The sequence below is a fragment of the Anthonomus grandis genome, chromosome 4 (assembly GCF_022605725.1).
Source record: "Anthonomus grandis grandis chromosome 4, icAntGran1.3, whole genome shotgun sequence".
NCBI lineage: Eukaryota > Metazoa > Arthropoda > Insecta > Coleoptera > Curculionidae > Anthonomus > Anthonomus grandis.
Window position 1 is genome coordinate 10,267,358 of NC_065549.1, and position 13,874 is coordinate 10,281,231.

General features: G+C 31.5%; 2 protein-coding genes across 2 annotated transcripts in view; both read right to left on the bottom strand.

Moving 5' to 3' along the window:
• Positions 1–5,030: 5,030 nt before the first annotated feature.
• Positions 5,031–9,143, bottom strand: LOC126735044 (uncharacterized). The gene is made up of 4 exons (XM_050438925.1): positions 9,020–9,143; positions 8,866–8,944; positions 5,557–5,728; positions 5,031–5,503 (listed from the first exon to the last, which is right to left on the bottom strand). The coding sequence occupies exons 1-4, from the start codon at positions 9,032–9,034 to the stop codon at positions 5,242–5,244; spliced, it is 528 nt and encodes a 175-aa protein (XP_050294882.1). The 5' UTR covers positions 9,035–9,143; the 3' UTR covers positions 5,031–5,241.
• A 1,963-nt stretch (positions 9,144–11,106) lies between these two features.
• LOC126735033 (facilitated trehalose transporter Tret1-like) overlaps positions 11,107–13,874 on the bottom strand; it is a 30,302-nt gene continuing 27,534 nt past the window's right edge. Inside the window, exon 4 of the mRNA XM_050438907.1 lies at positions 11,107–12,509. Coding sequence (XP_050294864.1) covers positions 11,390–12,509 — 1,120 coding nt within the window. The 3' untranslated portion in view covers positions 11,107–11,389. The remainder of the gene's footprint in view (positions 12,510–13,874) is intronic.

Here is a 13,874-nt window from a genome sequence, read left to right on the forward strand (position 1 = left end):
TGGTTTTTGAGATATATTCAGTTAGAAATCATTACTTTCAATTAAATTTCATTTTGAAATTTATGTAAATTTGTGTGAACCATGGAAAAAAGTGTATTTTGTTTATATGTAATTATATTTTGTATTCAAATACTATTCATATTTTACAAAAAAAATTCAAACAAATTATAAAAAATGACAATAACTTTTTCCTGGTTTAGTTTTGTATAAAATACCTATTATTTATTTAGTCTTCATCAAAGGGTGCATTCATTGCAAAAATATAAAAACTGAAATATCTTATACATTTCCAGAAAGTTGCCTATTTTGGGTCCTAAGTTTTTCACAGTTTTCTTTTACTGTAAAAAAGACTAGCGTTTATAGCGTTTGTATTAATAGATTGGGATTTACTTTTCTAAGAATTACTATTAGTATTCCACACAAGTTTTATATGAAATATTATCAGTTTTATGAATTTAAAAAAAAATGAAAAAATATTTAAATTTTTGATCAAGGATTTTTTTTTTAAATGCTATTTTTATATACTTCTTTTTGGCTTATTTTTTTTAATCCAGTATATCCAGAATATTTCATTTAATGCTCAATGAGTGCATATATTTCAAAAATAAAAAAATTTAAATATTTTATACATTTCCAGAAAATTGCCTATTTTGGGTTGAAAGTCTTTCGCGGTTTTCTCCCACTGTATGGAAAATAATATTGGCATTTGTTTTCTTAAGAATTACTATCACCGTTTTATACAAATCCTATATGAAATAATCTCAGTTTTATTTATTTAAAAAAAATGTATTTCAATTTTTGGCCAATAAATTTTTAAATTGATAAAAACTGTATTAATTTTTCTTTTAATTTAAAAAAACTAATTTCACAATTTTAGTAACAAAAAATACAAACATTCAAAGTTGTGTATTAATATAAATTTTAAGAGTTCTTTTACTTTCTTTATTTACTTGAGTTTACGTTATATTTATATTTTATTTTATTGTTTTAACTTTTATCTATACTAACATATTATTATTTTAACCTTTAACCTAGCCGTACTTTATTTAGGTATAAGTTTTTTTCTTTATAGGTATATGGTAGGATTAAGTAATTAACGTGTAATAACTTTGAAGCACTTATATGCTAAATATATATAGCTATAATACTATTATACATACATTATTTTGACAATAATTTTCGGTCAAATGTTTCTTGTTTTATCGGATTTTTTAAAAATATTTTTAAAAAAATTATCCACCAAAATAAAAGGTAGTTTCAACGAACTGGAAAGGTAAAAAAAACTTAATTTGGAAAAACGCTTTTAACTAATTTTTCCTTATTTCCATTATTATTTTTTAATTACCGTCTAAATAGTAGAAGTGTAAAAGTAGCAATTTTTCCAGATAGACAGGATACAGATAACTTTTCACTAAATCAACAAAATTTGCCTTAATTTTTTCCAACCCTAGGCAGTTGTTTTTTTAAAAGAAATTGATATTTATCATGAACAGTGAACACAAATATTGGAACATAAAGAAAGTGAACCATTAATAAAAAATTAAAAGAAAAAGATGTAAAATTTTATCAATTACTGCATTCGCTTATTGCACATTTGTCCTTCATGAACTTAGTCACGTAGGACCAAACGGCTCTCTCTGTTTCTCTGGTCTACGTGATTTCAAAGGGTATTAAAACCTATCCTTCAAAAATGGCTAATTTATTCACACTCTTACCTGATTTATAGTGCAGTCCCTTGTTTATCGCCATTACATTATGTTAAATATTTTTTATGTTATTCGCACTTTATTAACCGTAGGATTGCTCGAATTAGCATAATCTTGAAAAAAAATGCACACATGTTAAAGTTTCAAGGTAAAATAAATTAAAAAGCACTAATTTTCAATAATTATAGGCTTTAAAAAATTAGTTCCCATTTGGGCATAAATCTTTAATTTTTTTTATTACTAAATATACACTGTATCTGTGCTAATTATAATATTATGTCAAACACATAAAAAAAAAGATCTTAATCAATAATTTACAGACAAGAAACTATAAGTACAATGGCAAGGCCAGTGAGATTTATTCGACCTCCGATAATCTTTGGTTACCTTCTGCAAGAACCTTGTACTTGATTGCGCCAAATCGAGTATAATTTGTGTCAAAAATTTAATTATCACTCAAACTTTCATATGGAAAAAGTTAAATAAGGATCCTAACTTTATTGTTTTTTCTTTAACTTGCATTATTAGGTTTGTTATGCTGAAATTCAATAATAGCTCAACGGAGGTACATTGTACCTTCGGAAAATTTCCCAACTTAGTTATAGAAAAGTTACTATTGGCATAGAAGCAAAGTTATTTTAAATATTAACTTCTAAGTAAAACTTTATAAACGTTGTTTAGATTATAAATATGATATATTTAAAGTCTATCTCAATAGAAACAGTTATTTTTGAAGATTATTATATTAGGTTTAACTTTTTATTGTGACTATGATGCAATGAATGGTGGGGAATATATTTAGGATTTCAAAAACGATGTTTGTTTTTCTATTAAAAATAATTTGGCCAGCATATAGGCAACAATAATGAAATAGTAACTTTATTTTATAATATAAGATACCCATTAATAGAACAATTTATCCCTATAAAGAAATATAAAACTTCTACTTTTCCATCTTGGTTTTCTACACAATTTTGCCCTTTTGATTATATAGAAAAATCAAATACATAGAAAGTAAAAAATTAGTGGGCTACTGGTGGATTATATTTCGCTTAATATTTCAGAATTATAGATACATTACTACAAAATAAAACCAACTTAATATAGAATTTTAAGATAGCACCAATATATTCTTCTGGGTAAAATAGTAAAAACATTACACTTACATTCATTTTAAACTACACTATATTAAAATAACGCAAATACAAAGTTAAAATTCAATTCCAGAGCTGTTAATGGGAAAGCACCTCAAAAGAAGAAGTATCACTCAGACGAGAGGCTAGGAATCTGACTTGTATTTTGAAACTAAATTGTACAGCTTCAGTATCTAGTGGTTATATACTTATTTTATTGCCTCGTATTATTCTATTCCGCTTAATCTACATTGACTTTAACACCAAGTTGTTTTTAACTTTTGACCTAGCTCAGTCTTACTACCTTTATTAAGCACCAGCCCATTTGGCACAAACCAATTCTTGGCCATTAAGAGAATATTCTCAAGATTCTATCCGGTATGCTCAAGATATCATTGTAAAGTTTTAAGAGATGCTTGTTATGAACAGTACATATTAATAAAATAGTAAACAATATTTCTACAGATTCAACGTATTTTTGGTCAATTATCCAAAATAAGAGTCACATTTTAATATTCCTTCTAAAATGACTAATAATCACAAGGTTACCTAAGATATTAAGGTTTGCTGAATAATTTCTTTGAACCCTCTTAATTCTCTTAACTTTCTAGAACTTTTCATTGTCATACTCAGCTGAACAGCTCAATATTAAATTTTGAATTGATTTTAAAATTTAAAAATTACTGTAGGCTTTACTGATCCTCTTTTTCAGTAGATATCTGAGTTTGATGGAAAGAGAACTCAAGTGGTTAATCCTGCAGAGTAAGCATTATCTGGTGGAATATGTGTGCCATTGGAGGTACCACAATAATCCCATTATGGTCCTGTTTTGTTTTGCCTCTTCTTAATTGATTTGGCGAAAATTTTTTAAAATTCCAGTGTTTTGATGTTTGCAAATGATGTCAAAGTTTTTGGAAGTATTGTCGTCTTTCAATGATACTGCTCTTCTACAGGAGGATCTGCAATTAATTTCTACTTGGTGTGATTTAAACAGGATGTCACTTAATATTATAAAATGTCATAAAATTACTTTTTCAAGGCAGATAAAACCTATAAATTTTATGTAGTCAATAAATAATCTTCCAATTGCCTTTAAAAGTTTTGGGAATTTGGATGGATTCAAAATTATCATTTAAGAGCCACATCACTCAATCAATGAAGGTGCTTTGATTCATCCAGAGGTCAATTGTTGACTTGTTTACTTTCAGAATGCTTTATTGCTTCCTTGAGTCCCTTATTACACCAATTTTGAGGTGTGGATCGTCTTACAATTGTTACTTTGAGCAGCTCGTGAAAGTCCAGAATAAATTTCTGAGAATTGCTGCATTTAGAAGTGTTTTAGTATCTTTTCAGAGGGATAGTCTAAATTTGCCTACAACCAACTACTAGTCAAGAAGAATTCTACTAGATTTATGTTTTCTTCATAAATTAATAAATGCTCCTATAGACTGTCCTCATTTGTCACATTTTCCACTTTAACTTTATTCACGTCGACTATTTATTTTGCTATAAAATATAACATTATCATTTTGAGAGAACAAACAATGGCAATCAGGTTTAGTTCTGTTTTGTTTCTGAAGTGCGCCTGCTTAATTAATAAAAAATTTGTTACAAAACACTAAGTCCAACCTGAAATTTGCATTAACCACGTTATTAAAAAGCATCAGAAAGATTCCAACAACTCATACTTATTAGGAGGTAGATGTATTAAATGGTTCAAAATAACTGTTATTTTTAAGCCAATTAACCGTTTTGTAGTTAAAATCTCCACAGATCATCTTATTATTTTTATATAATTACAATGTAAATGGATTCCGTTGATATATTTGTTTTTAAGAGTTCTTAAAAACAATTATAGTCCAAGTTCTAGGTTGTCTTGATATAACAAATACCATTTCAAAACTTTGGTGCACATAATTATATCTAACTCAGAAAAACTTTCAAACACAAGAAATGTTCTTTCTTTTGATTAACACAATTTTAAAAATATTCCAATGATTTCGGCAAAAGATTCTTAATAATGTTGAAGAGTTACTAAGAAAATTAATAAATGCCTCAACCTAAACTGCAACTATCAAAGTCATTAAGCCGGGATCACGTTACCCTCAAACCCATCTCCAGGAACAGCTTTATATTAATGTAAAAAAATATCCTTTAATTGCTTCATAAGGAATTAATTAAAAAACACCAACAAACATAGTATTTTATTACAAAATAAAGTTAAAAATTGCATTAAATATTTTACTTATCAATGACTTACTAAAATGCTATGAATTCTTATTATTAGTTACAAAAAAGAAAGAAAATAGTTTCACAACAACTTGACAGTTTTCTGTTACAATATGTCAAGAAAGCAAAATTGCACAGTAAAAAACCTAAAATTCACTTAAGTTACTTTATCATTATGTCACTGAGGTACTAGCTTCACACTCTATACTACTGTCCTCCATATGAGTTGCAGATGTCACTTTTGGTATGGTAATAGGAATTCCAGTTAGAGCCGCATACTCTATAAGTTCTCTATTTTTTTTCACCTCAATATCCAACTTATGCTGCTTATTAACCCTTAAATGTTTAGCACTGGTATCAACCGGTTCAGCCAAGCCTTCCGCTATGTTATAATAGATGCAGGTAGAGTCTGGATGTAGCATAGCTAAGTAAATGCTAAAAATAAATAATGTGCAATTGAGTTTTAGATGGTTTTGTTAAACACTTACCTTTGGCTTTTACATTTTGCCAAAAAATCTTGCAATTTGTCAAAGCTGAGATGTTCTGAAGTGGATATGGGAAGGAATATGCTAAAGTCGTTGTATGGCTTTTTCTTGGCATACAGGATAATGTTGTTGAGGCATGTATTGTAGTCGTATTTAAGATCCCAGTATCTTTTGACTGAAATAATAGAATTTAGTAGAATGTGGACACTTAAAGAGGTAGCTCAAATTGTTTATGCAAAATTTTCAAAGAATTATCACATTTTGTCTAGAAAAAAGCCGACCCATATAGATGCGAACGGTTCTAAAAAAGAAACCATTATATTGAAAAATAATAATTTGACGCCTATAGGAATTGAACCTGTGCAAATATCAAAATGCTATCCCAAAACAAAATTAATCCGTGGATATTGTTATTGATGTAGAAAGAATTATTAACAATATACCTACTCCTACTAAAGCATATCGAGTTACATTTTTGAATATTTAAATCCATAGAGTTTTGAGTCCATCAAGCAGCTAGTCTGGTTAAGTTACGTTGCAGCCGAGAACAATCAGCAGGCTTTTACTTTCATGTGCATCAGCAAAGAACAGTGGTGTAAATATTGAATGACAAAGGTCCTAAGACAGACCAGATACCATAGGAATCTCTCTAGATTGCTCACCATGCCACCGTTCAGTAAGTTTTTGGGTCTTTCCATAGACAAGTTCCTTAAATTCGAAGACCATATTATGAATGTATGTAGAAAAGTTTCATCAGGCTGCTACGCCCTAAGGGTTATTGCCACCAGTCTTAATTTCTCCATCGCCAGATCTGCATACTTCGCGATTATCGAGTCGCACCTTCGATACGGAATTTGCTTTTGGGCTTCATGTTCAAATTCACTTTTGAGTTCAGTGTTTGTACTCCAGAAAAGGGCCATTAGATATCTATGTGGGGCCTAGCCTCGTGACTCGACCTCGATGTCGCCCGCTTTCTGTAAGTCATAATATTTTAACCCTGTGTTGTATTTTTATTTTGGAAACAGTTTGCTTAGTTTTTAGAAAATATAAACAGGAACTCCACTTAGGAAGCCACTATAATACGCGACAAAATTATTTGTTGAGGCTACCCATTCCTCATTTTGAACTTGTCCATAGCTCTATCATATATGGAGGTAGAAAGCTGCTTAAGAAACTTCCACTAGAAATAAGACAACTTAAGACTGAAAAAAGCCTACGTACAAGGACGAAAATATTTCTTGCTAGTAAAGCATACTATAGTTTAGGTGAATTTTTTAATGATTAGCATTTAAGTATTTTTCAAAGTTTTATATATTGTTATTTTATTTTAAATTAGCTTCTGGTTTTTATTCCTTTAATGTACAGTCTATTCGCTTTGTCTACAACTTCTATGTTTATATTGACAATAAAGCATTTTTGAGGTTGAGTTTGAGATTGATAGCCTTGGATTTGAACAACTTAAGTTCTACCAATTAAGTACGATTCAATCCACTACAGCAAGAATCCATCAACACCGAACCAAACTGTTCATCGATAAGTTGTGACTGTGTGACTGAGGAGAGAGTCATAACATTGCAGATAAAACTTTCAAACATGTTAGGAATGGTACTTAGGATGTTGATAGGTTAGTCAATTAGGAAATTAATCTTCCAGTGGAAAGGAATAAAAAGACTTTTCATGATTGGGAAAATACATTAAATATGAAGAAAAGAGGCTGTGCTAATAGAAAGCTGAGTTGCCTCAAGAAACTGGGAGGGAAGACCATCTGGGCCTCGCCCTATACTTATATCCAACGTGGTGACAACTTGGTAGAAGATATCAGAAATTGAGATAGATAATTCTTAAACATAAATTGTTAAAAACTGGTTCATAAGGAAAGGGACAAGTTCTTTGGCTATAAATTTCAGAAAAGTAGGAAGCGTCAAATAGATTAGTTATGTCAGGACCAGAGGACATAATAGGAAAATTAACAAAAAATTTAATTCGGAATCTGAACCTTATTTCTAGTAGATTACACAAACCTCTAAAAATTCATCAAATTGGAACTGAGTGATCTGATTCTCAACATTCTCCTGCTAACATTGCCTCTTCAGTAACTAGAACCCTGCTCTTAAGCTGCAAAAGGAAATACAATCTGTATATAAATTAGAGTTGACATATCACTTGTGTATCATTTTCTTTTCTATAACTAAAGATATAAGGGGAAACATATACAGGAAACTTTTTTGATGAATATCTTTTTAAGGGCACAAATGTATCTATGCATAGGTACATTACATCATAAACTTAGACTTATTCAAAATAATTTACCCCAACAAAACCTAGCATAAAGTTTGAAACAGAATTATAGTCAATGGACTTAAAGTCTCTGTAATAACTGTTACCTTCAGTGTTTTTTGTATGAAAAGACGAGAAGGTTAAATGTCAGAGGTGGATGCTACCTATCCAATCTCAACACAATTCCTCTATTTTACATGAAGCATCAATAGAATTTATTTATTAAGATTTATTAGATTAGGTTATAGAATTTAGAAGTTAGTGGATATTCATGGATATTGAGAATATGTAGAATTGGTGGTCAATGGAAAAACATTAGGTATATGTTGGTACCGCACTAGCAAGAAATGTGTATTTTGCTCTTGTGGAACACATCTCTTTTATGGAGTATGTTCCTTGTAGTAAGGCCCTATGCAATTCTATATTCATCTTACCAAAAAGAGCAGTGCGACATATCTACAATCTCTCTCCCAGACAATTTTGTCATCCATTTTTATCAGGAGTAACATTCTTACATTACTGTGTATTTTTATTATGGAATATGTTTGCTTCATGCATAGAAAGTACAGCTTTACAATCTTCCATTCAGACAAAACATGTACTTGCTCTTCCTATGTGATTAACCTGCAAATCCCTCCCTCTTTACCTATTGATAAAGAAGTTTGTGATTTATGACAGTAAAAAACTATTCAACCAAGTAGCATTGAGCAATTTAAAAACTAAAGAAAATGTAAGAATAAGATGAATATTTCAACCACCGATTTTAAAAAACTTTATGATTAATGAGATTTCCTTTTGGCCATTGTGGCTTTTGTGAGGTAGTTTTGCTTTGACTTTTATTGGCTAGATGGGTATGTCTATATTGTTTTTCTTTAATACTTGTCTTAAATTTAAATTATGTGTATGTATCATTACATGTAAGTGAAGAGGGAAAAGTGGACATATCTCTTCTTGTTTATTTGTTGTTGTTTTAGCTTTGTCAAAAACACATAATGTTATGATAATACAGAATGTTCAACTCATATTAGCCAATACCTTCGCAAAGCTCCAAATAAACCTGGGAAGCAATAGCAGAATCCCTCTCAGTTGCCCCTAGCTTTTGAAATTCATTTACCTGCAAAAAAATACCCATATATGCAACTTATTTCGATATTTTACAGAAAGGAAACATTTGTGTCAAAACTCTTACCAAGAATTCATTCATTTCTCGTTGAAAATACTATAATATATTTAAAATATTAAAAAATCACATAAATAAACAACATAAACATCATACAAAAATCAAAACATTGAATTGAGGTCATAACCTCAATTGTCAACCTATTGATACATACGTTGACAATTGACTGACATATGTCATTTAGGGACTTATGGTGAATCCTGATGGCAGTAAAAAGGCGGAACGGAACGAAGAAGCGGATTCCGCTTTTTAAAGCGTACCTACCTAATGCGGATAGCACGTATGGCAAATGCAGATATTCTTAAATTCGTACGTTCCAAAAATCAATAAAATAACGAAAAAACTATTGCACTTAAATAAAAAAAAACTGTTTAAAATATAGGAACCAAAAAAATAGAAGAAACTTAATAAAATTATATGAACTATATCATCAAATAAAACTAGATGAATTTGGGTCAGAAATGTTTTCTAAGAGAAGGAATGAGAGGGACAGGGAGCCATCATCAATATTGTGAAAGAAGTGTATGACTTCGTCGAGGAGAGATTTTTTAATTTCTTGCGAATATCAAAATCTACATTTGAGGAATTGTTAGGGATAATTCAATCTTCTAACCCAAAACAGTTTTGGAGGAATCAAATAATCCGACTGTTGATTTTGACAGGAGATTAGAAGAAAAATGGAATCTTAAAAACTGTATAACATGTTGTAATGCAGATAACAATTAAACACAATATGTGTTCATTTCTAGTTTCTTGATTAGATAATTTAACAAATCCGAACATTGGACGGAACGGAACCGCACCAAGCAATTTGACTACCCTGGCATGATTTAAACCAATTAAAATCTCAGATTTGCTATAATTTTAAAAGCCCTATCGCAACATTCACAGTACATACATAAACAAAAAAAGCTTCTATTAAAAGTTCAATTTCTTTTTTTTTTATTTGTCGCCAACCATCCGTGAACCATTTTACTTCATGTGAACTGTTTTACCTTGTAAGCTTTTTCTGGAACACAACAGTCTAGATATGCTAAACTAAGAAAGTCATCAAACAGGGAGATCTTCCTGTCCGCTGATAACCATAACTACCGACCGATAAGCTATAACAAAGTATATAGCTTGACCCATATGATCTAAAAGACATGTATCTAGTATATTAGAAAAGATATAAGAGGCATTAATAAAAACACTGTAAAGGGAGCCAGTCCCCTTTGTAGCTGTATGGTTATTTTAGTTATACCATAGTATTTTCGAATATCACAAGCCAGTTCCACATCGTAAACATCTGAGTTAAAGCTGCTATTAAAGTCACCTGCTACCATAATGTTTTCACCTAACTTTACATATGTAGAGCAGCTTTTAACCAGCTTTACAGAAAACCATAGAAGCAGCTTGAAGAAAATCTAGGCACTACTAGTAAACATAAATTAAATTTTTTTAAGAGTGCACACGTAAGCTTTAGACAATATTTGACGAATGTGTCAACAAGAATAAGGGTGCCTCCACCTCTGTACTGTTCTCAAAATGTGTGTCTACTAACAATGCCACCTTGTACACATAAACATTATATCTCTTCTTCAGTGAGCCAGTGCGCAGTAAACCCTACAAAACTAAATTGTTTATCTAATAAAAGGTCTCTATTTCATTACGTTTATACTTTATTTCTCAGAGAGCATACATTACAGTGAGAAAACGCTTAATTTTTAATGTTTTTTTTTTGGAACCGCAATTCCCTCCCGAATTCTTTACAACATTGATCACCTATTTTTCATAATGCATAAACCGGAAAGATTGAACGCATCACTTATAATGTGCTGTTATTTATAGGAAATATTGACTGAGATTTACTATTTTATCATAGAAAATATAAGACCTGATTATAGTTTTTTCAGGTTGACACTTAAATTTCATGATTTATCTTGCGATATTGGCAACTTCTTTAATAGGAATGTTTTCAAGCTTTGACAGATGAAAGGTATGCAGTACTGCTCAGTTATTACAAATCTAATTTCGGTGATGCCAATTTTTTTAAGTTGATGTTTAATCAATTTATCGCAAATAAAATTGCCATGATTATTAGAAAAAGGAAGAAATAAAATAACCATTTTTATTGACAAATATAATTCTTTTATTTCATATTACAAATATACTTCTGAGAGATCACTAAAATTGCCCTAATACAAGATTAAAATATAAACTTATGTAAGAATACATCATAAAATAATTAATTACATTATAAAACAAAATTACATTAAAAAAAAAACAGGTACCTATAGATTACAAATCACTTATAGAAAATCACTTAAAACGTTTAAAATACACTTTGGCCATAAAATTATTAAACAATTAGAACCTTTATTGAACAGAAAGAATGTATTATGCTTTTAGCAAGGCTTCCTCTGTAGCATTTTTCTCTTTTTGCAACCTCTCCATACTCTGCAGCTCAACTTCATACATCTTAGGCGTCTCGCCTCTCAAATACATCTGAATTTCCTCAAGGCTCTTACCCTTCGTCTCCGGAACCACGAAAATAATAAACAATAACCCCATTATCGAGAAAAGTGTAAACCCATAAAAGGCCATATGAATTCCATAACTGTCCTTCATCAATTGCAAGAACTTGGAGGCAACAGAGGCCACAAGGCTAAAGTAAACGTCGGCCAAGCATAGAGCGTATGCTTTCACGCTGGTGGGGAACAATTCCCCCAGCAAGCATATGGGAATACTTTGCATACCAATGCTGAAAAAGATAACAAACATTATTAAGCATGATACGGGGATGTATTCTAGATCGGAGACATCTATGGAGGTTTTCTTCTCGATATAAAAGTACGTGCCCTCCAAAAACAGGGCAAGAATTGAACCTGACATAGATATAATCAGTAAAGGTTTTCTGCCCGCTCTATCTACAATGCTTGAGGATAACATGGTCATCACAAGCATTACAGCGAAATAAATGATTGACGCTTCTTTAGAAGACACATTGCTGCCTGCTTGTTTAAATATTTCTTGAGCATAGAAGGTTATGGCAGTGGTGCCGCTAAACTGCTGAAAGCCTCGAAGTCCTGCTACGATAATAACCGCCTTACGGTTACTCGCAACAGTAAATAAATCAAAAAATGATCCTCTGACCTTTTCTGTACTCATAATGGACTTCCTTATCTTAGAGATTTCCGTTTCCACATCTACTTTATCAGATCTAAATCTTCTTAAGCTTTCTTTTGCTTTATCTGTTTTGTTTTTCATTAGGAGATAATAAGGACTCTCGGGCATCCAGATGAATGTGGCGATAGTCACCACGCAAAGACTAGAAGAAATTAAGGCTGTCGTCTTGATGGAGAGGTAGGAGCCTATGAGGTTGATCAGGAGGAAGCCCAGGATCCAACTTACTGAGCAGCTTGAGCCCAACAGACCTCTGACGCGTGGTTCTGCTATTTCGCCTATGTACATTGGTACTACTGTAAAGGTTACACCATCTGCTATTCCTGCTATAAACCTGAAACAATAGATTCAAGTTATTACGTTGAAAATAACTCGGTTAATGCAATATTCTTTGTGGGATTTTGACTTTTTTCTTAAAAAAATATTTGTTTGGGGATTAAAACGCATGCACGTCTGCTCTAACTTTTGAAGAACCTGCGCAACAAATTAATTCTATTTTGACGTATAATGATGTAAATACCCAAATTTTTTTCAAACACTAGAGAGTTCACACCAAGGTGCTTTACTTTCGATGCATAACTTAGTAAGGTGCCTAATAGTTTGGGTAGTTAATGGATAGGAAATATCTCGCACATCATTTCTCTAGAATTTGAAGAGTTGCATTCATTTGCAAACCCATTCGTCAAGTCATCTGCATAGGCATTACTTATGCGGATAATAAGACTATCTAAAGCCATGATCTACAGTAGATAATACCTCTACTGTAGAACGCCTTCTTGAGGACAGTCCCTGGTTCCCATTCACTAATTTTGACGTTCATTGACGAGCAAGCTAATGTGTATGATTCTTTTGGAAAGCATTTTGAAAACCCACTAAATCAACTGTCTGAAGTGTTTCTATTTTTTAGTGACTGGCTAATTTTACAGAAAGTTGTCTGGTTAAATGCACCCTCGATTTCAATAAATATACCCAGGGTAGACTTTTTGAGGTCCATCGAACTTCTCCACTCACCCTACCGCTGAGTGTAGGGCTAAGTCTGTTGGTCTCCCTGGAGTGTATGCTTGTTGGTTAGGATGAAGCAAGTTCTTCTTCAAATCCTGTCTTCGTCGCGAAGGTTGGCAATCATCAATGCTCTATGTATTCTTAAAACAGCAGATCTAAACAACTGATTTGTTGTGCCTCTGTACCAGTCACGCAGATTCTTCAACCACGAGGGGCGTCTTCTTCCGACACTGTTTCTTCCTTGAATCTTTCCCTGTATCATCAGATCCCCTCATGAAATGTCCCAGATATTGTAATTCTCGTTTTTTAATTGTCTGAGTTATTTCTTTCTCTTTCTTTTTCAGTACTTCTTATCCTTTTTATCCAGCTAATTTTTAGTATTCTCAAGATTTCCAATATTCGAGAGCCTCTGGTCTTCTTACCTCTTCTTTTTTCAGAGTCCATGCCTGCATGCCATAAAGCAGCACAGACAGCACATAGCATCTCAGCAATCTGATTTTTAAGGCCAAGCTGATATCTGTTGTGCAGAATTTTTTTCATTTTCATAATTTTCATATATATTGTCTTTTCTATTCTAATTCTTATTTCCTGAGAGCAGTCGTTATCTTTGTTCACAATGATATCGAGGTATTTTTATTTTTTTACCTGTTTTACTGGTTAGTTGTGTAGCTCTTTCACTGACAATCATCTATAATAC

Excerpts from the sequence above, each read along its gene's own strand:
- LOC126735044 (XM_050438925.1), bottom strand. Across the intron at positions 5,729-8,865 it reads TTATTTGGAGCTTTGCGAAG|TCAAAAGATACTGGGATCTT; the intron begins GTATTGGCTAAT and ends CTATTATTTCAG. Across the intron at positions 5,504-5,556 it reads GCAAAATGTAAAAGCCAAAG|CATTTACTTAGCTATGCTAC; the intron begins GTAAGTGTTTAA and ends ATTTATTTTTAG.